The sequence below is a fragment of the Diadema setosum genome, chromosome 12 (genome assembly GCF_964275005.1).
Source record: "Diadema setosum chromosome 12, eeDiaSeto1, whole genome shotgun sequence".
NCBI lineage: Eukaryota > Metazoa > Echinodermata > Echinoidea > Diadematoida > Diadematidae > Diadema > Diadema setosum.
Genome location: NC_092696.1, coordinates 10,734,622 through 10,759,482, shown reverse-complemented (window position 1 = coordinate 10,759,482; position 24,861 = coordinate 10,734,622). Strand labels below are relative to the sequence as shown.

Here is a 24,861-nt window from a genome sequence, read left to right as displayed (position 1 = left end):
AACGCTTTCTCTCTCTACAAGGTCAAATCAAGCCAGCAAATATATTGGATAACGGGGTTGCTCCCCTAATTACACAAGCTTCTTTAGCTACGTAACAGCCAGAAAGCTTGCTGGAAGCTTTGCACCTTACCTCGACATGAGACGCCAGCATCCTCGTGATGTCCACAGTTGTGTTGAAAGAATCCATTGTGGGGGCAATCTACCAGTCTCTCTTCACTTCCCTGGCACTGCACATTGTCAAGGACTATTCGACCTACACCTTGACCGAAGCTAGCCTGACCAATGGCCCGTTCTGCAGCTGGATAGCCCAGCATCCTACAAACCACCTCGGCGTCATTGCTGTCCCACTGGTCATCACAGATTGTCCCCCAGGCACCCTGGTAATAAACCTCCACCCGGCCCTCTCTGTTATTGGAACCACCGACAAGCCGAAGCTGGAATGGGGCGCTCGACGGACTAGGTGACGGTAATGCTGTGGAGATAATAGCCCAATTATTCTCACTTTTTTGCCGTCTTTGTGACAAATTATATGTAATACACTAATTTACCTTTAGGATAATTCAAATTGCCGTGTTTAGGTTAATATGCTACATATTAGACAGTCTCGGATTGTATAAGAAGTAATCTTCCTGCAGGGATCATCACTGTCATATGTGCTGCTGCATTGTATTGACTAGGTTGCGCAGGTATAAATATTTTGCGTTCGAGGTATCTATCAAGATCTGTCTTCTCTTATAAAAAGTCTTTGCGATTTTATATATTCATCTTTCTTTTTCGATATTTTCACCTTCTCGTCACCTAAAAATATCGCCTATGCAGGAAATCATAAACTGAAGCAACGCCATTACTTTTGACTTTCTAGTTTATCAGAGTAATTAGATTTCGAATTGAAGGTTTATCGTTGATATCCTTTATATCAAATACAGTATAAAAACCCACCTGCACATACCACACCAGCATCCTCGGTATGTCGACAGTTGTGTTGAAAGAATCCGTTGTGCCTACAATCTGCCAAATTCTGTTCTCTTCCCTGACATTGCACATTGTCCAGGACTATGCGACCTTGGCCTCGACCAAAGCGAGCGCCACTAACTGCTCTTGTTGCAGCGGGAAAACCAAGCATCCTGCACACAACCGCTGCATCTCTGCGGTCCCACTGGTCATCACAGACTGTTCCCCAACGGCCCCGATAGAGAACCTCCACACGCCCAATTCTGTTACTTGGACCACCGACAAGTCGAACCCTCAACGGGGTACTTGGCGGAGGAGATTCTGGTGCCTCTGTCGGGGTGACTGGCTGCACAGTGATAGGTTGGCCTGTACATGAAGTCCAGGTATTTCGGAAACTTATTTAACCTCCAGTTTTCAATTCCTCGATACAAACATTTTAAAAATGACAGAAATTTTAAGGAAAGTTCATATACCTACTTTTCTTATCAAATACGTTGAACAGAAAAGTTTATGTACTGTTAACTTCAGAACTTTTCATTTTTAAAACTGTACGAATAAATTTACAACTGATTATAAAGGTCCTTAAAATATCTACGGTTTCTTGAATTCATATATCATTCTACAGGTTTAAAAACCCCATCAAATGTACAAAGGTGTTAACTATTGACAAAAGCTTCTTTAGCTAGGAAAGAGGTTGAAAGATTGATGGAATCTTGCACCTTACCTCGACATGAGACGCCAGCGTCCTCGTGATGTCCACAGTTGTGTTGAAAGAATCCATTGTGTGGGCAATCTACCAGTCTCTCTTCACTTCCCTGGCACTGCACATTGTCAAGGACTATTCGACCTTCACCTTGACCGAAGCTAGCCTGACCAATGGCCCGTTCTGCAGCTGGATAGCCCAGCATCCTACAAACCACCTCGGCGTCATTGCTGTCCCACTGGTCATCACAGATTGTTCCCCAGGCACCCTGGTAATAAACCTCCACCCGGCCCTCTCTGTCATTGGAACCACCGACAAGCCGAAGCTGGAATGGGGCGCTCGACGGACTTGGTGACGGTAAGGCTGTGGAGATGATAGCCCAATAATACTCATCTCATCACGTCTTGGATACGCATTCTTTAATCCAAGGAAAGAAACAGCTTCAAGATACAGCAAATTCAAGCACAGATCAGACTCTTCCTGCAATTTTCACAAGTTCATCAAAGTTTTCTGACACTGTCAATTCAAGATCATGACAGGAGTAATGACTGCCTAATTTCCACTTATCACTGACATCACATTTGCAAGCTTTTCCATGTATTCAAACATGAGCTCTTCCACAATCTCAAAAAACGCTTTCTCTCTCTACAAGGTCAAATCAAGCCAGCAAATATATTGGATAACGGGGTTGCTCCCCTAATTACACAAGCTTCTTTAGCTACGTAAGAGCCAGAAAGCTTGCTGGAAGCTTTGCACCTTACCTCGACATGAGACGCCAGCATCCTCGTGATGTCCACAGTTGTGTTGAAAGAATCCATTGTGTGGGCAATCTACCAGTCTCTCTTCACTTCCCTGGCACTGCACATTGTCAAGGACTATTCGACCTTCACCTTGACCGAAGCTAGCCTGACCAATGGCCCGTTCTGCAGCTGGATAGCCCAGCATCCTACAAACCACCTCGGCGTCATTGCTGTCCCACTGGTCATCGCAGATTGTCCCCCAGGCACCCTGGTAATAAACCTCCACCCGGCCCTCTCTGTCATTGGAACCACCGACAAGCCGAAGCTGGAGTGGGGCGCTCGACGGACTTGGTGACGGTAATACTGTGGAGATGATAGCCCAATAATACTCATCTCATCACGTCTTGGATACGCATTCTTTAATCCAAGGAAAGAAACAGCTTCAAGATACAGCAAATTCAAGCACAGATCAGACTCTTCCTGCAATTTTCACAAGTTCATCAAAGTTTTCTGACACTGTCAATTCAAGATCATGACAGGAGTAATGACTGCCTAATTTCCACTTATCACTGACATCACATTTGCAAGCTTTTCCATGTATTCAAACATGAGCTCTTCCACAATCTCAAAAAACGCTTTCTCTCTCTACAAGGTCAAATCAAGCCAGCAAATATATTGGATAACGGGGTTGCTCCCCTAATTACACAAGCTTCTTTAGCTACGTAAGAGCCAGAAAGCTTGCTGGAAGCTTTGCACCTTACCTCGACATGAGACGCCAGCATCCTCGTGATGTCCACAGTTGTGTTGAAAGAATCCATTGTGTGGGCAATCTACCAGTCTCTCTTCACTTCCCTGGCACTGCACATTGTCAAGGACTATTCGACCTTCACCTTGACCGAAGCTAGCCTGACCAATGGCCCGTTCTGCAGCTGGATAGCCCAGCATCCTACAAACCACCTCGGCGTCATTGCTGTCCCACTGGTCATCACAGATTGTCCCCCAGGCACCCTGGTAATAAACCTCCACCCGGCCCTCTCTGTCATTGGAACCACCGACAAGCCGAAGCTGGAGTGGGGCGCTCGACGGACTTGGTGACGGTAATGCTGTGGAGATGATAGCCCAATAATACTCATCTCATCACGTCTTGGATACGCATTCTTTAATCCAAGGAAAGAAACAGCTTCAAGATACAGCAAATTCAAGCACAGATCAGACTCTTCCTGCAATTTTCACAAGTTCATCAAAGTTTTCTGACACTGTCAATTCAAGATCATGACAGGAGTAATGACTGCCTAATTTCCACTTATCACTGACATCACATTTGCAAGCTTTCCATGTATTCAAACATGAGCTCTCCCACAATCTCACAAAACGCTTTCTCTCTCTACAAGGTCAAATCAAGCCAGCAAAAATATTGGATAACGGGGTTGCTCCCCTAATTACACAAGCTTCTTTAGCTACGTAAGAGCCAGAAAGCTTGCTGGAAGCTTTGCACCTTACCTCGACATGAGACGCCAGCATCCTCGTGATGTCCACAGTTGTGTTCAAAGAATCCATTGTGTGGGCAATCTACCAGTCTCTCTTCACTTCCCTGGCACTGCACATTGTCAAGGACTATTCGACCTTCACCTTGACCGAAGCTAGCCTGACCAATGGCCCGTTCTGCAGCTGGATAGCCCAGCATCCTACAAACCACCTCGGCGTCATTGCTGTCCCACTGGTCATCACAGATTGTTCCCCAGGCACCCTGGTAATAAACCTCCACCCGGCCCTCTCTGTCATTGGAACCACCGACAAGCCGAAGCTGGAATGGGGCGCTCGACGGACTTGGTGACGGTAAGGCTGTGGAGATGATAGCCCAATAATACTCATCTCATTACGTCTTGGATACGCATTCTTTAATCCAAGGAAAGAAACAGCTTCAAGATACAGCAAATTCAAGCACAGATCAGACTCTTCCTGCAATTTTCACAAGTTCATCAAAGTTTTCTGACACTGTCAATTCAAGATCATGACAGGAGTAATGACTGCCTAATTTCCACTTATCAGTGACATCACATTTGCAAGCTTTTCCATGTATTCAAACATAAGCTCTTCCACAATCTCACAAAACCCTTTCTCTCTCTACAAGGTCAAATCAAGCCAGCAAATATATTGGATAACGGGGTTGCTCCCCTAATTACACAAGCTTCTCTAGCTACGTAAGAGCCAGAAAGCTTGCTGGAAGCTTTGCACCTTACCTCGACATGAGACGCCAGCATCCTCGTGATGTCCACAGTTGTGTTGAAAGAATCCATTGTGGGGGCAATCTACCAGTCTCTCTTCACTTCCCTGGCACTGCACATTGTCAAGGACTATTCGACCTTCACCTTGACCGAAGCTAGCCTGACCAATGGCCCGTTCTGCAGCTGGATAGCCCAGCATCCTACAAACCACCTCGGCGTCATTGCTGTCCCACTGGTCATCACAGATTGTCCCCCAGGCACCCTGGTAATAAACCTCCACCCGGCCCTCTCTGTCATTGGAACCACCGACAAGCCGAAGCTGGAGTGGGGCGCTCGACGGACTTGGTGACGGTAATGCTGTGGAGATGATAGCCCAATAATACTCATCTCATCACGTCTTGGATACGCATTCTTTAATCCAAGGAAAGAAACAGCTTCAAGATACAGCAAATTCAAGCACAGATCAGACTCTTCCTGCAATTTTCACAAGTTCATCAAAGTTTTCTGACACTGTCAATTCAAGATCATGACAGGAGTAATGACTGCCTAATTTCCACTTATCACTGACATCACATTTGCAAGCTTTCCATGTATTCAAACATGAGCTCTCCCACAATCTCACAAAACGCTTTCTCTCTCTACAAGGTCAAATCAAGCCAGCAAAAATATTGGATAACGGGGTTGCTCCCCTAATTACACAAGCTTCTTTAGCTACGTAAGAGCCAGAAAGCTTGCTGGAAGCTTTGCACCTTACCTCGACATGAGACGCCAGCATCCTCGTGATGTCCACAGTTGTGTTCAAAGAATCCATTGTGTGGGCAATCTACCAGTCTCTCTTCACTTCCCTGGCACTGCACATTGTCAAGGACTATTCGACCTTCACCTTGACCGAAGCTAGCCTGACCAATGGCCCGTTCTGCAGCTGGATAGCCCAGCATCCTACAAACCACCTCGGCGTCATTGCTGTCCCACTGGTCATCACAGATTGTTCCCCAGGCACCCTGGTAATAAACCTCCACCCGGCCCTCTCTGTCATTGGAACCACCGACAAGCCGAAGCTGGAATGGGGCGCTCGACGGACTTGGTGACGGTAAGGCTGTGGAGATGATAGCCCAATAATACTCATCTCATCACGTCTTGGATACGCATTCTTTAATCCAAGGAAAGAAACAGCTTCAAGATACAGCAAATTCAAGCACAGATCAGACTCTTCCTGCAATTTTCACAAGTTCATCAAAGTTTTCTGACACTGTCAATTCAAGATCATGACAGGAGTAATGACTGCCTAATTTCCACTTATCAGTGACATCACATTTGCAAGCTTTTCCATGTATTCAAACATGAGCTCTTCCACAATCTCACAAAACCCTTTCTCTCTCTACAAGGTCAAATCAAGCCAGCAAATATATTGGATAACGGGGTTGCTCCCCTAATTACACAAGCTTCTCTAGCTACGTAAGAGCCAGAAAGCTTGCTGGAAGCTTTGCACCTTACCTCGACATGAGACGCCAGCATCCTCGTGATGTCCACAGTTGTGTTGAAAGAATCCATTGTGGGGGCAATCTACCAGTCTCTCTTCACTTACCTGGCACTGCACATTGTCAAGGACTATTCGACCTACACCTTGACCGAAGCTAGCCTGACCAATGGCCCGTTCTGCAGCTGGATAGCCCAGCATCCTACAAACCACCTCGGCGTCATTGCTGTCCCACTGGTCATCACAGATTGTCCCCCAGGCACCCTGGTAATAAACCTCCACCCGGCCCTCTCTGTTATTGGAACCACCGACAAGCCGAAGCTGGAATGGGGCGCTCGACGGACTAGGTGACGGTAATGCTGTGGAGATAATAGCCCAATTATTCTCACTTTTTTGCCGTCTTTGTGACAAATTATATGTAATACACTAATTTACCTTTAGGATAATTCAAATTGCCGTGTTTAGGTTAATATGCTACATATTAGACAGTCTCGGATTGTATAAGAAGTAATCTTCCTGCAGGGATCATCACTGTCATATGTGCTGCTGCATTGTATTGACTAGGTTGCGCAGGTATAAATATTTTGCGTTCGAGGTATCTATCAAGATCTGTCTTCTCTTATAAAAAGTCTTTGCGATTTTATATATTCATCTTTCTTTTTCGATATTTTCACCTTCTCGTCACCTAAGAATATCGCCTATGCAGGAAATCATAAACTGAAGCAACGCCATTACTTTTGACTTTCTAGTTTATCAGAGTAATTAGATTTCGAATTGAAGGTTTATCGTTGATATCCTTTATATCAAATACAGTATAAAAACCCACCTGCACATACCACACCAGCATCCTCGGTATGTCGACAGTTGTGTTGAAAGAATCCGTTGTGCCTACAATCTGCCAAATTCTGTTCTCTTCCCTGACATTGCACATTGTCCAGGACTATGCGACCTTGGCCTCGACCAAAGCGAGCGCCACTAACTGCTCTTGTTGCAGCGGGAAAACCAAGCATCCTGCACACAACCGCTGCATCTCTGCGGTCCCACTGGTCATCACAGACTGTTCCCCAACGGCCCCGATAGAGAACCTCCACACGCCCAATTCTGTTACTTGGACCACCGACAAGTCGAACCCTCAACGGGGTACTTGGCGGAGGAGATTCTGGTGCCTCTGTCGGGGTGACTGGCTGCACAGTGATAGGTTGGCCTGTACATGAAGTCCAGGTATTTCGGAAACTTATTTAACCTCCAGTTTTCAATTCCTCGATACAAACATTTTAAAAATGACAGAAATTTTAAGGAAAGTTCATATACCTACTTTTCTTATCAAATACGTTGAACAGAACGGTTTATGTACTGTTAACTTCAGAACTTTTCATTTTTAAAACTGTACGAATAAATTTACAACTGATTATAAAGGTCCTTAAAATATCTTCTACGGTTTCTTGAATTCATATATCATTCTACAGGTTTAAAAACCCCATCAAATGTACAAAGGTGTTAACTATTGACAAAAGCTTCTTTAGCTAGGAAAGAGGTTGAAAGATTGATGGAATCTTGCACCTTACCTCGACATGAGACGCCAGCGTCCTCGTGATGTCCACAGTTGTGTTGAAAGAATCCATTGTGTGGGCAATCTACCAGTCTCTCTTCACTTCCCTGGCACTGCACATTGTCAAGGACTATTCGACCTTCACCTTGACCGAAGCTAGCCTGACCAATGGCCCGTTCTGCAGCTGGATAGCCCAGCATCCTACAAACCACCTCGGCGTCATTGCTGTCCCACTGGTCATCACAGATTGTCCCCCATGCACCCTGGTAATAAACCTCCACCCGGCCCTCTCTGTCATTGGAACCACCGACAAGCCGAAGCTGGAATGGGGCGCTCGACGGACTTGGTGACGGTAAGGCTGTGGAGATGATAGCCCAATAATACTCATCTCATCACGTCTTGGATACGCATTCTTTAATCCAAGGAAAGAAACAGCTTCAAGATACAGCAAATTCAAGCACAGATCAGACTCTTCCTGCAATTTTCACAAGTTCATCAAAGTTTTCTGACACTGTCAATTCAAGATCATGACAGGAGTAATGACTGCCTAATTTCCACTTATCACTGACATCACATTTGCAAGCTTTTCCATGTATTCAAACATGAGCTCTTCCACAATCTCACAAAACGCTTTCTCTCTCTACAAGGTCAAATCAAGCCAGCAAATATATTGGATAACGGGGTTGCTCCCCTAATTACACAAGCTTCTTTAGCTACGTAAGAGCCAGAAAGCTTGCTGGAAGCTTTGCACCTTACCTCGACATGAGACGCCAGCATCCTCGTGATGTCCACAGTTGTGTTGAAAGAATCCATTGTGTGGGCAATCTACCAGTCTCTCTTCACTTCCCTGGCACTGCACATTGTCAAGGACTATTCGACCTTCACCTTGACCGAAGCTAGCCTGACCAATGGCCCGTTCTGCAGCTGGATAGCCCAGCATCCTACAAACCACCTCGGCGTCATTGCTGTCCCACTGGTCATCACAGATTGTTCCCCAGGCACCCTGGTAATAAACCTCCACCCGGCCCTCTCTGTCATTGGAACCACCGACAAGCCGAAGCTGGAATGGGGCGCTCGACGGACTTGGTGACGGTAAGGCTGTGGAGATGATAGCCCAATAATACTCATCTCATCACGTCTTGGATACGCATTCTTTAATCCAAGGAAAGAAACAGCTTCAAGATACAGCAAATTGAAGCACAGATCAGACTCTTCCTGCAATTTTCACAAGTTCATCAAAGTTTTCTGACACTGTCAATTCAAGATCATGACAGGAGTAATGACTGCCTAATTTCCACTTATCACTGACATCACATTTGCAAGCTTTTCCATGTATTCAAACATGAGCTCTTCCACAATCTCAAAAGACGCTTTCTCTCTCTACAAGGTCAAATCAAGCCAGCAAATATATTGGATAACGGGGTTGCTCCCCTAATTACACAAGCTTCTTTAGCTACGTAAGAGCCAGAAAGCTTGCTGGAAGCTTTGCACCTTACCTCGACATGAGACGCCAGCATCCTCGTGATGTCCACAGTTGTGTTGAAAGAATCCATTGTGTGGGCAATCTACCAGTCTCTCTTCACTTCCCTGGCACTGCACATTGTCAAGGACTATTCGACCTACACCTTGACCAAAGCTAGCCTGACCAATGGCCCGTTCTGCAGCTGGATAGCCCAGCATCCTACAAACCACCTCGGCGTCATTGCTGTCCCACTGGTCATCACAGATTGTCCCCCAGGCACCCTGGTAATAAACCTCCACCCGGCCCTCTCTGTTATTGGAACCACCGACAAGCCGAAGCTGGAATGGGGCGCTCGACGGACTAGGTGACGGTAATGCTGTGGAGATAATAGCCCAATTATTCTCACTTTTTTGCCGTCTTTGTGACAAATTATATGTAATACACTATTTTACCTTTAGGATAATTCAAATTCCCGTGTTTAGGTTAATATGCTACATATTAGACAGTCTCGGATTGTATAAGAAGTAATCTTCCTGCAGGGATCATCACTGTCATATGTTCTGCTGCATTGTATTGACTAGGTTGCGCAGGTATAAATATTTTGCGTTCGAGGTATCTATCAAGATCTGTCTTCTCTTATAAAAAGTCTTTGCGATTTTATATATTCATCTTTCTTTTTCGATATTTTCACCTTCTCGTCACCTAAAAATATCGCCTATGCAGGAAATCATAAACTGAAGCAACGCCATTACTTTTGACTTTCTAGTTTATCAGAGTAATTAGATTTCGAATTGAAGGTTTATCGTTGATATCCTTTATATCAAATACAGTATAAAAACCCACCTGCACATACCACACCAGCATCCTCGGTATGTCGACAGTTGTGTTGAAAGAATCCGTTGTGCCTACAATCTGCCAAATTCTGTTCTCTTCCCTGACATTGCACATTGTCCAGGACTATGCGACCTTGGCCTCGACCAAAGCGAGCGCCACTAACTGCTCTTGTTGCAGCGGGAAAACCAAGCATCCTGCACACAACCGCTGCATCTCTGCGGTCCCACTGGTCATCACAGACTGTTCCCCAACGGCCCCGATAGAGAACCTCCACACGCCCAATTCTGTTACTTGGACCACCGACAAGTCGAACCCTCAACGGGGTACTTGGCGGAGGAGATTCTGGTGCCTCTGTCGGGGTGACTGGCTGCACAGTGATAGGTTGGCCTGTACATGAAGTCCAGGTATTTCGGAAACTTATTTAACCTCCAGTTTTCAATTCCTCGATACAAACATTTTAAAAATGACAGAAATTTTAAGGAAAGTTCATATACCTACTTTTCTTATCAAATACGTTGAACAGAACGGTTTATGTACTGTTAACTTCAGAACTTTTCATTTTTAAAACTGTACGAATAAATTTACAACTGATTATAAAGGTCCTTAAAATATCTTCTACGGTTTCTTGAATTCATATATCATTCTACAGGTTTAAAAACCCCATCAAATGTACAAAGGTGTTAACTATTGAGAAAAGCTTCTTTAGGTAGGAAAGAGGTTGAAAGATTGATGGAATCTTGCACCTTACCTCGACATGAGACGCCAGCGTCCTCGTGATGTCCACAGTTGTGTTGAAAGAATCCATTGTGTGGGCAATCTACCAGTCTCTCTTCACTTCCCTGGCACTGCACATTGTCAAGGACTATTCGACCTTCACCTTGACCGAAGCTAGCCTGACCAATGGCCCGTTCTGCAGCTGGATAGCCCAGCATCCTACAAACCACCTCGGCGTCATTGCTGTCCCACTGGTCATCACAGATTGTCCCCCAGGCACCCTGGTAATAAACCTCCACCCGGCCCTCTCTGTCATTGGAACCACCGACGAGCCGAAGCTGGAGTGGGGCGCTCGACGGACTTGGTGACGGTAATGCTGTGGAGATGATAGCCCAATAATACTCATCTCATCACGTCTTGGATACGCATTCTTTAATCCAAGGAAAGAAACAGCTTCAAGATACAGCAAATTCAAGCACAGATCAGACTCTTCCTGCAATTTTCACAAGTTCATCAAAGTTTTCTGACACTGTCAATTCAAGATCATGACAGGAGTACTGACTGCCTAATTTCCACTTGTCACTGACATCACATTTGCAAGCTTTTCCATGTATTCAAACATGAGCTCTTCCACAATCTCACAAAACCCTTTCTCTCTCTACAAGGTCAAATCAAGCCAGCAAATATATCGCATAACGGGGTTGCTCCCCTAATTACACAAGCTTCTTTAGCTACGTAAGAGCCAGAAAGCTTGCTGGAAGCTTTGCACCTTACCTCGACATGAGACGCCAGCATCCTCGTGATGTCCACAGTTGTGTTGAAAGAATCCATTGTGGGGGCAATCTACCAGTCTCTCTTCACTTCCCTGGCACTGCACATTGTCAAGGACTATTCGACCTACACCTTGACCGAAGCTAGCCTGACCAATGGCCCGTTCTGCAGCTGGATAGCCCAGCATCCTACAAACCACTTCGGCGTCATTGCTGTCCCACTGGTCATCACAGATTGTCCCCCAGGTACCCTGGTAATAAACCTCCACCCGGCCCTCTCTGTTATTGGAACCACCGACAAGCCGAAGCTGGAATGGGGCGCTCGACGGACTAGGTGACGGTAATGCTGTGGAGATAATAGCCCAATTATTCTCACTTTTTTGCCGTCTTTGTGACAAATTATATGTAATACACTAATTTACCTTTAGGATAATTCAAATTGCCCTTTTTAGGTTAACATGCTACATATTAGACAGTCTCGGATTGTATAAGAAGTAATCTTCCTGCAGGGATCATCACTGTCATACGTGCTGCTGCATTGTATTGACTAGGTTGCGCAGGTATAAATATTTTGCGTTCGAGGTATCTATCAAGATATGTCTTCTCTTATAAAAAGTCTTTGCGATTTTATATATTCATCTTTCTTTTTCGATATTTTCACCTTCTCGTCACCTAAAAATATCGCCTATGCAGGAAATCATAAACTGAAGCAACGCCATTACTTTTGACATTCTAGTTTATCAGAGTAATTAGATTTCGAATTGAAGGTTTATCGTTGATATCCTTTATATCAAATACAGTATAAAAACCCACCTGCACATACCACACCAGCATCCTCGGTATGTCGACAGTTGTGTTGAAAGAATCCGTTGTGCCTACAATCTGCCAAATTCTGTTCTCTTCCCTGACATTGCACATTGTCCAGGACTATGCGACCTTGGCCTCGACCAAAGCGAGCGCCACTAACTGCTCTTGTTGCAGCGGGAAAACCAAGCATCCTGCACACAACCGCTGCATCTCTGCGGTCCCACTGGTCATCACAGACTGTTCCCCAACGGCCCCGATAGAGAACCTCCACACGCCCAATTCTGTTACTTGGACCACCGACAAGTCGAACCCTCAACGGGGTACTTGGCGGAGGAGATTCTGGTGCCTCTGTCGGGGTGACTGGCTGCACAGTGATAGGTTGGCCTGTACATGAAGTCCAGGTATTTCGGAAACTTATTTAACCTCCAGTTTTCAATTCCTCGATACAAACATTTTAAAAATGACAGAAATTTTAAGGAAAGTTCATATACCTACTTTTCTTATCAAATACGTTGAACAGAACGGTTTATGTACTGTTAACTTCAGAACTTTTCATTTTTAAAACTGTACGAATAAATTTACAACTGATTATAAAGGTCCTTAAAATATCTTCTACGGTTTCTTGAATTCATATATCATTCTACAGGTTTAAAAACCCCATCAAATGTACAAAGGTGTTAACTATTGACAAAAGCTTCTTTAGCTAGGAAAGAGGTTGAAAGATTGATGGAATCTTGCACCTTACCTCGACATGAGACGCCAGCGTCCTCGTGATGTCCACAGTTGTGTTGAAAGAATCCATTGTGTGGGCAATCTACCAGTCTCTCTTCACTTCCCTGGCACTGCACATTGTCAAGGACTATTCGACCTTCACCTTGACCGAAGCTAGCCTGACCAATGGCCCGTTCTGCAGCTGGATAGCCCAGCATCCTACAAACCACCTGGGCGTCATTGCTGTCCCACTGGTCATCACAGATTGTCCCCCAGGCACCCTGGTAATAAACCTCCACCCGGCCCTCTCTGTCATTGGAACCACCGACGAGCCGAAGCTGGAGTGGGGCGCTCGACTGACTTGGTGACGGTAATGCTGTGGAGATGATAGCCCAATAATACTCATCTCATCACGTCTTGGATACGCATTCTTTAATCCAAGGAAAGAAACAGCTTCAAGATACAGCAAATTCAAGCACAGATCAGACTCTTCCTGCAATTTTCACAAGTTCATCAAAGTTTTCTGACACTGTCAATTCAAGATCATGACAGGAGTAATGACTGCCTAATTTCCACTTATCACTGACATCACATTTGCAAGCTTTTCCATGTATTCAAACATGAGCTCTTCCACAATCTCACAAAACCCTTTCTCTCTCTACAAGGTCAAATCAAGCCAGCAAATATATTGGATAACGGGGTTGCTCCCCTAATTACACAAGCTTCTTTAGCTACGTAAGAGCCAGAAAGCTTGCTGGAAGCTTTGCACCTTACCTCGACATGAGACGCCAGCATCCTCGTGATGTCCACAGTTGTGTTGAAAGAATCCACTGTGTGGGCAATCTACCAGTCTCTCTTCACTTCCCTGGCACTGCACATTGTCAAGGACTATTCGACCTTCACCTTGACCGAAGCTAGCCTGACCAATGGCCCGTTCTGCAGCTGGATATCCCAGCATCCTACAAACCACCTCGGCGTCATTGCTGTCCCACTGGTCATCACAGATTGTTCCCCAGGCACCCTGGTAATAAACCTCCACCCGGCCCTCTCTGTCATTGGAACCACCGACAAGCCGAAGCTGGAATGGGGCGCTCGACGGACTTGGTGACGGTAAGGCTGTGGAGATGATAGCCCAATAATACTCATGTCATCACGTCTTGGATACGCATTCTTTAATCCAAGGAAAGAAACAGATTCAAGATACAGCAAATTCAAGCACAGATCAGACTCTTCCTGCAATTTTCACAAGTTCATCAAAGTTTTCTGACACTGTCAATTCAAGATCATGACAGGAGTAATGACTGCCTAATTTCCACTTATCACTGACATCACATTTGCAAGCTTTTCCATGTATTCAAACATGAGCTCTTCCACAATCTCACAAAACCCTTTCTCTCTCTACAAGGTCAAATCAAGCCAGCAAATATATTGGATAACGGGGTTGCTCCCCTAATTACACAAGCTTCTTTAGCTACGTAAGAGCCAGAAAGCTTGCTGGAAGCTTTGCACCTTACCTCGACATGAGACGCCAGCATCCTCGTGATGTCCACAGTTGTGTTGAAAGAATCCATTGTGGGGGCAATCTACCAGTCTCTCTTCACTTCCCTGGCACTGCACATTGTCAAGGACTATTCGACCTACACCTTGACCGAAGCTAGCCTGACCAATGGCCCGTTCTGCAGCTGGATAGCCCAGCATCCTACAAACCACTTCGGCGTCATTGCTGTCCCACTGGTCATCACAGATTGTCCCCCAGGCACCCTGGTAATAAACCTCCACCCGGCCCTCTCTGTTATTGGAACCACCGACAAGCCGAAGCTGGAATGGGGCGCTCGACGGACTAGGTGACGGTAATGCTGTGGAGATAATAGCCCAATTATTCTCACTTTTTTGCCGTCTTTGTGACAAATTATATGTAATACACTAATTTACCTTTAGGATAATTCAAATTGCCCTTTTTAGGTTAACATGCTACATATTAGACAGTCTCGGATTGTATAAGAAGTAATCTTCCTGCAGGGATCATCACTGTCATACGTGCTGCTGCATTGTATTGACTAGGTTGCGCAGGTATAAATATTTTGCGTTCGAGGTATCTATCAAGATATGTCTTCTCTTATAAAAAGTCTTTGCGATTTTATATATTCATCTTTCTTTTTCGATATTTTCACCTTCTCGTCACCTAAAAATATCGCCTATGCAGGAAATCATAAACTGAAGCAACGCCATTACTTTTGACATTCTAGTTTATCAGAGTAATTAGATTTCGAATTGAAGGTTTATCGTTGATATCCTTTATATCAAATACAGTATAAAAACCCACCTGCACATACCACACCAGCATCCTCGGTATGTCGACAGTTGTGTTGAAAGAATCCGTTGTGCCTACAATCTGCCAAATTCTGTTCTCTTCCCTGACATTGCACATTGTCCAGGACTATGCGACCTTGGCCTCGACCAAAGCGAGCGCCACTAACTGCTCTTGTTGCAGCGGGAAAACCAAGCATCCTGCACACAACCGCTGCATCTCTGCGGTCCCACTGGTCATCACAGACTGTTCCCCAACGGCCCCGATAGAGAACCTCCACACGCCCAATTCTGTTACTTGGACCACCGACAAGTCGAACCCTCAACGGGGTACTTGGCGGAGGAGATTCTGGTGCCTCTGTCGGGGTGACTGGCTGCACAGTGATAGGTTGGCCTGTACATGAAGTCCAGGTATTTCGGAAACTTATTTAACCTCCAGTTTTCAATTCCTCGATACAAACATTTTAAAAATGACAGAAATTTTAAGGAAAGTTCATATACCTACTTTTCTTATCAAATACGTTGAACAGAACGGTTTATGTACTGTTAACTTCAGAACTTTTCATTTTTAAAACTGTACGAATAAATTTACAACTGATTATAAAGGTCCTTAAAATATCTTCTACGGTTTCTTGAATTCATATATCATTCTACAGGTTTAAAAACCCCATCAAATGTACAAAGGTGTTAACTATTGACAAAAGCTTCTTTAGCTAGGAAAGAGGTTGAAAGATTGATGGAATCTTGCACCTTACCTCGACATGAGACGCCAGCGTCCTCGTGATGTCCACAGTTGTGTTGAAAGAATCCATTGTGTGGGCAATCTACCAGTCTCTCTTCACTTCCCTGGCACTGCACATTGTCAAGGACTATTCGACCTTCACCTTGACCGAAGCTAGCCTGACCAATGGCCCGTTCTGCAGCTGGATAGCCCAGCATCCTACAAACCACCTGGGCGTCATTGCTGTCCCACTGGTCATCACAGATTGTCCCCCAGGCACCCTGGTAATAAACCTCCACCCGGCCCTCTCTGTCATTGGAACCACCGACGAGCCGAAGCTGGAGTGGGGCGCTCGACGGACTTGGTGACGGTAATGCTGTGGAGATGATAGCCCAATAATACTCATCTCATCACGTCTTGGATACGCATTCTTTAATCCAAGGAAAGAAACAGCTTCAAGATACAGCAAATTCAAGCACAGATCAGACTCTTCCTGCAATTTTCACAAGTTCATCAAAGTTTTCTGACACTGTCAATTCAAGATCATGACAGGAGTAATGACTGCCTAATTTCCACTTATCACTGACATCACATTTGCAAGCTTTTCCATGTATTCAAACATGAGCTCTTCCACAATCTCACAAAACCCTTTCTCTCTCTACAAGGTCAAATCAAGCCAGCAAATATATTGGATAACGGGGTTGCTCCCCTAATTACACAAGCTTCTTTAGCTACGTAAGAGCCAGAAAGCTTGCTGCAAGCTTTGCACCTTACCTCGACATGAGACGCCAGCATCCTCGTGATGTCCACAGTTGTGTTGAAAGAATCCACTGTGTGGGCAATCTACCAGTCTCTCTTCACTTCCCTGGCACTGCACATTGTCAAGGACTATTCGACCTTCACCTTGACCGAAGCTAGCCTGACCAATGGCCCGTTCTGCAGCTGGATATCCCAGCATCCTACAAACCACCTCGGCGTCATTGCTGTCCCACTGGTCATCACAGATTGTTCCCCAGGCACCCTGGTAATAAACCTCCACCCGGCCCTCTCTGTCATTGGAACCACCGACAAGCCGAAGCTGGAATGGGGCGCTCGACGGACTTGGTGACGGTAAGGCTGTGGAGATGATAGCCCAATAATACTCATGTCATCACGTCTTGGATACGCATTCTTTAATCCAAGGAAAGAAACAGATTCAAGATACAGCAAATTCAAGCACAGATCAGACTCTTCCTGCAATTTTCACAAGTTCATCAAAGTTTTCTGACACTGTCAATTCAAGATCATGACAGGAGTAATGACTGCCTAATTTCCACTTATCACTGACATCACATTTGCAAGCTTTTCCATGTATTCAAACATGAGCTCTTCCACAATCTCACAAAACCCTTTCTCTCTCTACAAGGTCAAATCAAGCCAGCAAATATATTGGATAACGGGGTTGCTCCCCTAATTACACAAGCTTCTTTAGCTACGTAAGAGCCAGAAAGCTTGCTGGAAGCTTTGCACCTTACCTCGACATGAGACGCCAGCATCCTCGTGATGTCCACAGTTGTGTTGAAAGAATCCATTGTGGGGGCAATCTACCAGTCTCTCTTCACTTCCCTGGCACTGCACATTGTCAAGGACTATTCGACCTACACCTTGACCGAAGCTAGCCTGACCAATGGCCCGTTCTGCAGCTGGATAGCCCAGCATCCTACAAACCACTTCGGCGTCATTGCTGTCCCACTGGTCATCACAGATTGTCCCCCAGGCACCCTGGTAATAAACCTCCACCCGGCCCTCTCTGTTATTGGAACCACCGACAAGCCGAAGCTGGAATGGGGCGCTCGACGGACTAGGTGACGGTAATGCTGTGGAGATAATAGCCCAATTATTCTCACTTTTTTGCCGTCTTTGTGACAAATTATATGTAATACACTAATTTACCTTTAGGATAATTCAAATTGCCCTTTTTAGGTTAACATGCTACATATTAGACAGTCTCGGATTGTATAAGAAGTAATCTTCCTGCAGGGATCATCACTGTCATACGTGCTGCTGCATTGTATTGACTAGGTTGCGCAGGTATAAATATTTTGCGTTCGAGGTATCTATCAAGATATGTCTTCTCTTATAAAAAGTCTTTGCGATTTTATATATTCATCTTTCTTTTTCGATATTTTCACCTTCTCGTCACCTAAAAATATCGCCTATGCAGGAAATCATAAACTGAAGCAACGCCATTACTTTTGACATTCTAGTTTATCAGAGTAATTAGATTTCGAATTGAAGGTTTATCGTTGATATCCTTTATATCAAATACAGTATAAAAACCCACCTGCACATACCACACCAGCATCCTCGGTATGTCGACAGTTGTGTTGAAAGAATCCGTTGTGCCTACAATCTGCCAAATTCTGTTCTCTTCCCTGACATTGCACATTGTCCAGGACTATGCGACCTTGGCCTCGACCAAAGCGAGCGCCACTAACTGCTCTTGTTGCAGCGGGAAAACCAAGCATCCTGCACACAACCGCTGCATCTCTGCGGTCCCACTGGTCATCACAGACTGTTCCCCAACGGCCCCGATAGAGAACCTCCACACGCCCAATTCTGTTACTTGGACCACCGACAAGTCGAACCCTCAACGGGGTACTTGGCGGAGGAGATTCTGGTGCCTCTGTCGGGGTGACTGGCTGCACAGTGATAGGTTGGCCTGTACATGAAGTCCAGGTATTTCGGAAACTTATTTAACCTCCAGTTTTCAATTCCTCGATACAAACATTTTAAAAATGACAGAAATTTTAAGGAAAGTTCATATACCTACTTTTCTTATCAAATACGTTGAACAGAACGGTTTATGTACTGTTAACTTCAGAACTTTTCATTTTTAAAACTGTACGAATAAATTTACAACTGATTATAAAGGTCCTTAAAATATCTTCTACGGTTTCTTGAATTCATATATCATTCTACAGGTTTAAAAACCCCATCAAATGTACAAAGGTGTTAACTATTGAGAAAAGCTTCTTTAGCTAGGAAAGAGGTTGAAAGATTGATGGAATCTTGCACCTTACCTCGACATGAGACGCCAGCGTCCTCGTGATGTCCACAGTTGTGTTGAAAGAATCCATTGTGTGGGCAATCTACCAGTCTCTCTTCACTTCCCTGGCACTGCACATTGTCAAGGACTATTCGACCTTCACCTTGACCGAAGCTAGCCTGACCAATGGCCCGTTCTGCAGCTGGATAGCCCAGCATCCTACAAACCACCTCGGCGTCATTGCTGTCCCACTGGTCATCACAGATTGTCCCCCAGGCACCCTGGTAATAAACCTCCACCCGGCCCTCTCTGTCATTGGAACCACCGACGAGCCGAAGCTGGAGTGGGGCGCTCGACGGACTTGGTGACGGTAATGCTGTGGAGATGATAGCCCAATAATACTCATCTCATCACGTCTTGGATACGCATTCTTTAATCCAAGGAAAGAAACAGCTTCAAGATACAGCAAATTCAAGCACAGATCAGACTCTTCCTGCAATTTTCACAAGTTCATCAAAGTTTTCTGACACTGTCAATTCAAGATCATGACAGGAGTACTGACTGCCTAATTTCCACTTGTCACTGACATCACATTTGCAAGCTTTTCCATGTATTCAAACATGAGCTCTTCCACAATCTCACAAAACCCTTTCTCTCTCTACAAGGTCAAATCAAGCCAGCAAATATATCGCATAACGGGGTTGCTCCCCTAATTACACAAGCTTCTTTAGCTACGTAAGAGCCAGAAAGCTTGCTGGAAGCTTTGCACCTTACCTCGACATGAGACGCCAGCATCCTCGTGATGTCCACAGTTGTGTTGAAAGAATCCATTGTGGGGGCAATCTACCAGTCTCTCTTCACTTCCCTGGCACTGCACATTGTCAAGGACTATTCGACCTACACCTTGACCGAAGCTAGCCTGACCAATGGCCCGTTCTGCAGCTGGATAGCCCAGCATCCTACAAACCACTTCGGCGTCATTGCTGTCCCACTGGTCATCACAGATTGTCCCCCAGGCACCCTGGTAATAAACCTCCACCCGGCCCTCTCTGTTATTGGAACCACCGACAAGCCGAAGCTGGAATGGGGCGCTCGACGGACTAGGTGACGGTAATGCTGTGGAGATAATAGCCCAATTATTCTCACTTTTTTGCCGTCTTTGTGACAAATTATATGTAATACACTAATTTACCTTTAGGATAATTCAAATTGCCCTTTTTAGGTTAACATGCTACATATTAGACAGTCTCGGATTGTATAAGAAGTAATCTTCCTGCAGGGATCATCACTGTCATACGTGCTGCTGCATTGTATTGACTAGGTTGCGCAGGTATAAATATTTTGCGTTCGAGGTATCTATCAAGATATGTCTTCTCTTATAAAAAGTCTTTGCGATTTTATATATTCATCTTTCTTTTTCGATATTTTCACCTTCTCGTCACCTAAAAATATCGCCTATGCAGGAAATCATAAACTGAAGCAACGCCATTACTTTTGACATTCTAGTTTATCAGAGTAATTAGATTTCGAATTGAAGGTTTATCGTTGATATCCTTTATATCAAATACAGTATAAAAACCCACCTGCACATACCACACCAGCATCCTCGGTATGTCGACAGTTGTGTTGAAAGAATCCGTTGTGCCTACAATCTGCCAAATTCTGTTCTCTTCCCTGACATTGCACATTGTCCAGGACTATGCGACCTTGGCCTCGACCAAAGCGAGCGCCACTAACTGCTCTTGTTGCAGCGGGAAAACCAAGCATCCTGCACACAACCGCTGCATCTCTGCGGTCCCACTGGTCATCACAGACTGTTCCCCAACGGCCCCGATAGAGAACCTCCACACGCCCAATTCTGTTACTTGGACCACCGACAAGTCGAACCCTCAACGGGGTACTTGGCGGAGGAGATTCTGGTGCCTCTGTCGGGGTGACTGGCTGCACAGTGATAGGTTGGCCTGTACATGAAGTCCAGGTATTTCGGAAACTTATTTAACCTCCAGTTTTCAATTCCTCGATACAAACATTTTAAAAATGACAGAAATTTTAAGGAAAGTTCATATACCTACTTTTCTTATCAAATACGTTGAACAGAACGGTTTATGTACTGTTAACTTCAGAATTTTTCATTTTTAAAACTGTACGAATAAATTTACAACTGATTATAAAGGTCCTTAAAATATCTTCTACGGTTTCTTGAATTCATATATCATTCTACAGGTTTAAAAACCCCATCAAATGTACAAAGGTGTTAACTATTGACAAAAGCTTCTTTAGCTAGGAAAGAGGTTGAAAGATTGATGGAATCTTGCACCTTACCTCGACATGAGACGCCAGCGTCCTCGTGATGTCCACAGTTGTGTTGAAAGAATCCATTGTGTGGGCAATCTACCAGTCTCTCTTCACTTCCCTGGCACTGCACATTGTCAAGGACTATTCGACCTTCACCTTGACCGAAGCTAGCCTGACCAATGGCCCGTTCTGCAGCTGGATAGCCCAGCATCCTACAAACCACCTCGGCGTCATTGCTGTCCCACTGGTCATCACAGATTGTCCCCCAGGCACCCTGGTAATAAACCTCCACCCGGCCCTCTCTGTCATTGGAACCACCGACGAGCCGAAGCTGGAGTGGGGCGCTCGACGGACTTGGTGACGGTAATGCTGTGGAGATGATAGCCCAATAATACTCATCTCATCACGTCTTGGATACGCATTCTTTAATCCAAGGAAAGAAACAGCTTCAAGATACAGCAAATTCAAGCACAGATCAGACTCTTCCTGCAATTTTCACAAGTTCATCAAAGTTTTCTGACACTGTCAATTCAAGATCATGACAGGAGTACTGACTGCCTAATTTCCACTTGTCACTGACATCACATTTGCAAGCTTTTCCATGTATTCAAACATGAGCTCTTCCACAATCTCACAAAACCCTTTCTCTCTCTACAAGGTCAAATCAAGCCAGCAAATATATCGCATAACGGGGTTGCTCCCCTAATTACACAAGCTTCTTTAGCTACGTAAGAGCCAGAAAGCTTGCTGGAAGCTTTGCACCTTACCTCGACATGAGACGCCAGCATCCTCGTGATGTCCACAGTTGTGTTGAAAGAATCCATTGTGGGGGCAATCTACCAGTCTCTCTTCACTTCCCTGGCACTGCACATTGTCAAGGACTATTCGACCTACACCTTGACCGAAGCTAGCCTGACCAATGGCCCGTTCTGCAGCTGGATAGCCCAGCATCCTACAAACCACTTCGGCGTCATTGCTGTCCCACTGGTCATCACAGATTGTCCCCCAGGTACCCTGGTAATAAACCTCCACCCGGCCCTCTCTGTTATTGGAACCACCGACAAGCCGAAGCTGGAATGGGGCGCTCGACGGACTAGGTGACGGTAATGCTGTGGAGATAATAGCCCAATTATTCTCACTTTTTTGCCGTCTTTGTGACAAATTATATGTAATACACTAATTTACCTTTAGGATAATTCAAATTGCCCTTTTTAGGTTAACATGCTACATATTAGACAGTCTCGGATTGTATAAGAAGTAATCTTCCTGCAGGGATCATCACTGTCATACGTGCTGCTGCATTGTATTGACTAGGTTGCGCAGGTATAAATATTTTGCGTTCGAGGTATCTATCAAGATATGTCTTCTCTTATAAAAAGTCTTTGCGATTTTATATATTCATCTTTCTTTTTCGATATTTTCACCTTCTCGTCACCTAAAAATATCGCCTATGCAGGAAATCATAAACTGAAGCAACGCCATTACTTTTGACATTCTAGTTTATCAGAGTAATTAGATTTCGAATTGAAGGTTTATCGTTGATATCCTTTATATCAAATACAGTATAAAAACCCACCTGCACATACCACACCAGCATCCTCGGTATGTCGACAGTTGTGTTGAAAGAATCCGTTGTGCCTACAATCTGCCAAATTCTGTTCTCTTCCCTGACATTGCACATTGTCCAGGACTATGCGACCTTGGCCTCGACCAAAGCGAGCGCCACTAACTGCTCTTGTTGCAGCGGGAAAACCAAGCATCCTGCACACAACCGCTGCATCTCTGCGGTCCCACTGGTCATCACAGACTGTTCCCCAACGGCCCCGATAGAGAACCTCCACACGCCCAATTCTGTTACTTGGACCACCGACAAGTCGAACCCTCAACGGGGTACTTGGCGGAGGAGATTCTGGTGCCTCTGTCGGGGTGACTGGCTGCACAGTGATAGGTTGGCCTGTACATGAAGTCCAGGTATTTCGGAAACTTATTTAACCTCCAGTTTTCAATTCCTCGATACAAACATTTTAAAAATGACAGAAATTTTAAGGAAAGTTCATATACCTACTTTTCTTATCAAATACGTTGAACAGAACGGTTTATGTACTGTTAACTTCAGACCTTTTCATTTTTAAAACTGTCTGTACGAATAAATTTACAACTGATTATAAAGGTCCTTAAAATATCTTCTACATTGTGTTGAATTCATATATCATTCTACAGGTTTAAAAACCCCATCAAATGTACAAAGGTGTTAACTATTGACAAAAGCTTCTTTAGCTAGGAAAGAGGTTGAAAGATTGATGGAATCTTGCACCTTACCTCGACATGAGACGCCAGCGTCCTCGTGATGTCCACAGTTGTGTTGAAAGAATCCATTGTGTGGGCAATCTACCAGTCTCTCTTCACTTCCCTGGCACTGCACATTGTCAAGGACTATTCGACCTTCACCTTGACCGAAGCTAGCCTGACCAATGGCCCGTTCTGCAGCTGGATAGCCCAGCATCCTACAAACCACCTCGGCGTCATTGCTGTCCCACTGGTCATCACAGATTGTCCCCCAGGCACCCTGGTAATAAACCTCCACCCGGCCCTCTCTGTCATTGGAACCACCGACGAGCCGAAGCTGGAGTGGGGCGATCGACGGACTTGGTGACGGTAATGCTGTGGAGATGATAGCCCAATAATACTCATCTCATCACGTCTTGGATACGCATTCTTTAATCCAAGGAAAGAAACAGCTTCAAGATACAGCAAATTCAAGCACAGATCAGACTCTTCCTGCAATTTTCACAAGTTCATCAAAGTTTTCTGACACTGTCAATTCAAGATCATGACAGGAGTAATGACTGCCTAATTTCCACTTATCACTGACATCACATTTCCAAGCTTTTCCATGTATTCAAACATGAGCTCTTCCACTATCTCACAAAACGCTTTCTCTCTCTACAAGGTCAAATCAAGCCAGCAAATATATTGGATAACGGGGTTGCTCCCCTAATTACACAAGCTTCTTTAGCTACGTAAGAGCCAGAAAGCTTGCTGGAAGCTTTGCACCTTACCTCGACATGAGACGCCAGCATCCTCGTGATGTCCACAGTTGTGTTGAAAGAATCCATTGTGTGGGCAATCTACCAGTCTCTCTTCACTTCCCTGGCACTGCACATTGTCAAGGACTATTCGACCTTCACCTTGACCGAAGCTAGCCTGACCAATGGCCCGTTCTGCAGCTGGATAGCCCAGCATCCTACAAACCACCTCGGCGTCATTGCTGTCCCACTGGTCATCACAGATTGTTCCCCAGGCACCCTGGTAATAAACCTCCACCCGGCCCTCTCTGTCATTGGAACCACCGACAAGCCGAAGCTGGAATGGGGCGCTCGACGGACTTGGTGACGGTAAGACTGTGGAGATGATAGCCCAATAATACTCATCTCATCACGTCTTGGATACGCATTCTTTAATCCAAGGAAAGAAACAGCTTCAAGATACAGCAAATTCAAGCACAGATCAGACTCTTCCTGCAATTTTCACAAGTTCATCAAAGTTTTCTGACACTGTCAATTCAAG

General features: G+C 45.0%; 1 protein-coding gene across 1 annotated transcript in view; it reads right to left on the bottom strand.

The window, feature by feature from the left end:
* LOC140236354 (uncharacterized) overlaps positions 1–24,861 on the bottom strand; it is a 66,111-nt gene that overhangs the window by 27,778 nt on the left and 13,472 nt on the right. Inside the window, exons 11-43 of the mRNA XM_072316310.1 lie at positions 24,354–24,695; positions 23,614–23,955; positions 22,871–23,248; positions 22,062–22,403; positions 21,322–21,663; positions 20,583–20,960; positions 19,769–20,115; positions 19,034–19,337; positions 18,295–18,672; positions 17,486–17,827; positions 16,746–17,087; positions 16,006–16,347; positions 15,263–15,644; positions 14,458–14,774; positions 13,718–14,059; positions 12,971–13,319; positions 12,239–12,555; positions 11,425–11,771; positions 10,690–10,993; positions 9,951–10,328; positions 9,135–9,483; positions 8,397–8,718; positions 7,662–7,965; positions 6,919–7,300; positions 6,114–6,430; positions 5,374–5,715; positions 4,641–4,976; positions 3,888–4,236; positions 3,156–3,481; positions 2,416–2,757; positions 1,676–2,017; positions 936–1,317; positions 137–447 (exon numbers count right to left, since the gene is read on the bottom strand). Coding sequence (XP_072172411.1) covers positions 137–447; positions 936–1,317; positions 1,676–2,017; positions 2,416–2,757; positions 3,156–3,481; positions 3,888–4,236; positions 4,641–4,976; positions 5,374–5,715; positions 6,114–6,430; positions 6,919–7,300; positions 7,662–7,965; positions 8,397–8,718; positions 9,135–9,483; positions 9,951–10,328; positions 10,690–10,993; positions 11,425–11,771; positions 12,239–12,555; positions 12,971–13,319; positions 13,718–14,059; positions 14,458–14,774; positions 15,263–15,644; positions 16,006–16,347; positions 16,746–17,087; positions 17,486–17,827; positions 18,295–18,672; positions 19,034–19,337; positions 19,769–20,115; positions 20,583–20,960; positions 21,322–21,663; positions 22,062–22,403; positions 22,871–23,248; positions 23,614–23,955; positions 24,354–24,695 — 11,319 coding nt within the window. The remainder of the gene's footprint in view (positions 1–136; positions 448–935; positions 1,318–1,675; positions 2,018–2,415; positions 2,758–3,155; positions 3,482–3,887; positions 4,237–4,640; positions 4,977–5,373; positions 5,716–6,113; positions 6,431–6,918; positions 7,301–7,661; positions 7,966–8,396; positions 8,719–9,134; positions 9,484–9,950; positions 10,329–10,689; positions 10,994–11,424; positions 11,772–12,238; positions 12,556–12,970; positions 13,320–13,717; positions 14,060–14,457; positions 14,775–15,262; positions 15,645–16,005; positions 16,348–16,745; positions 17,088–17,485; positions 17,828–18,294; positions 18,673–19,033; positions 19,338–19,768; positions 20,116–20,582; positions 20,961–21,321; positions 21,664–22,061; positions 22,404–22,870; positions 23,249–23,613; positions 23,956–24,353; positions 24,696–24,861) is intronic.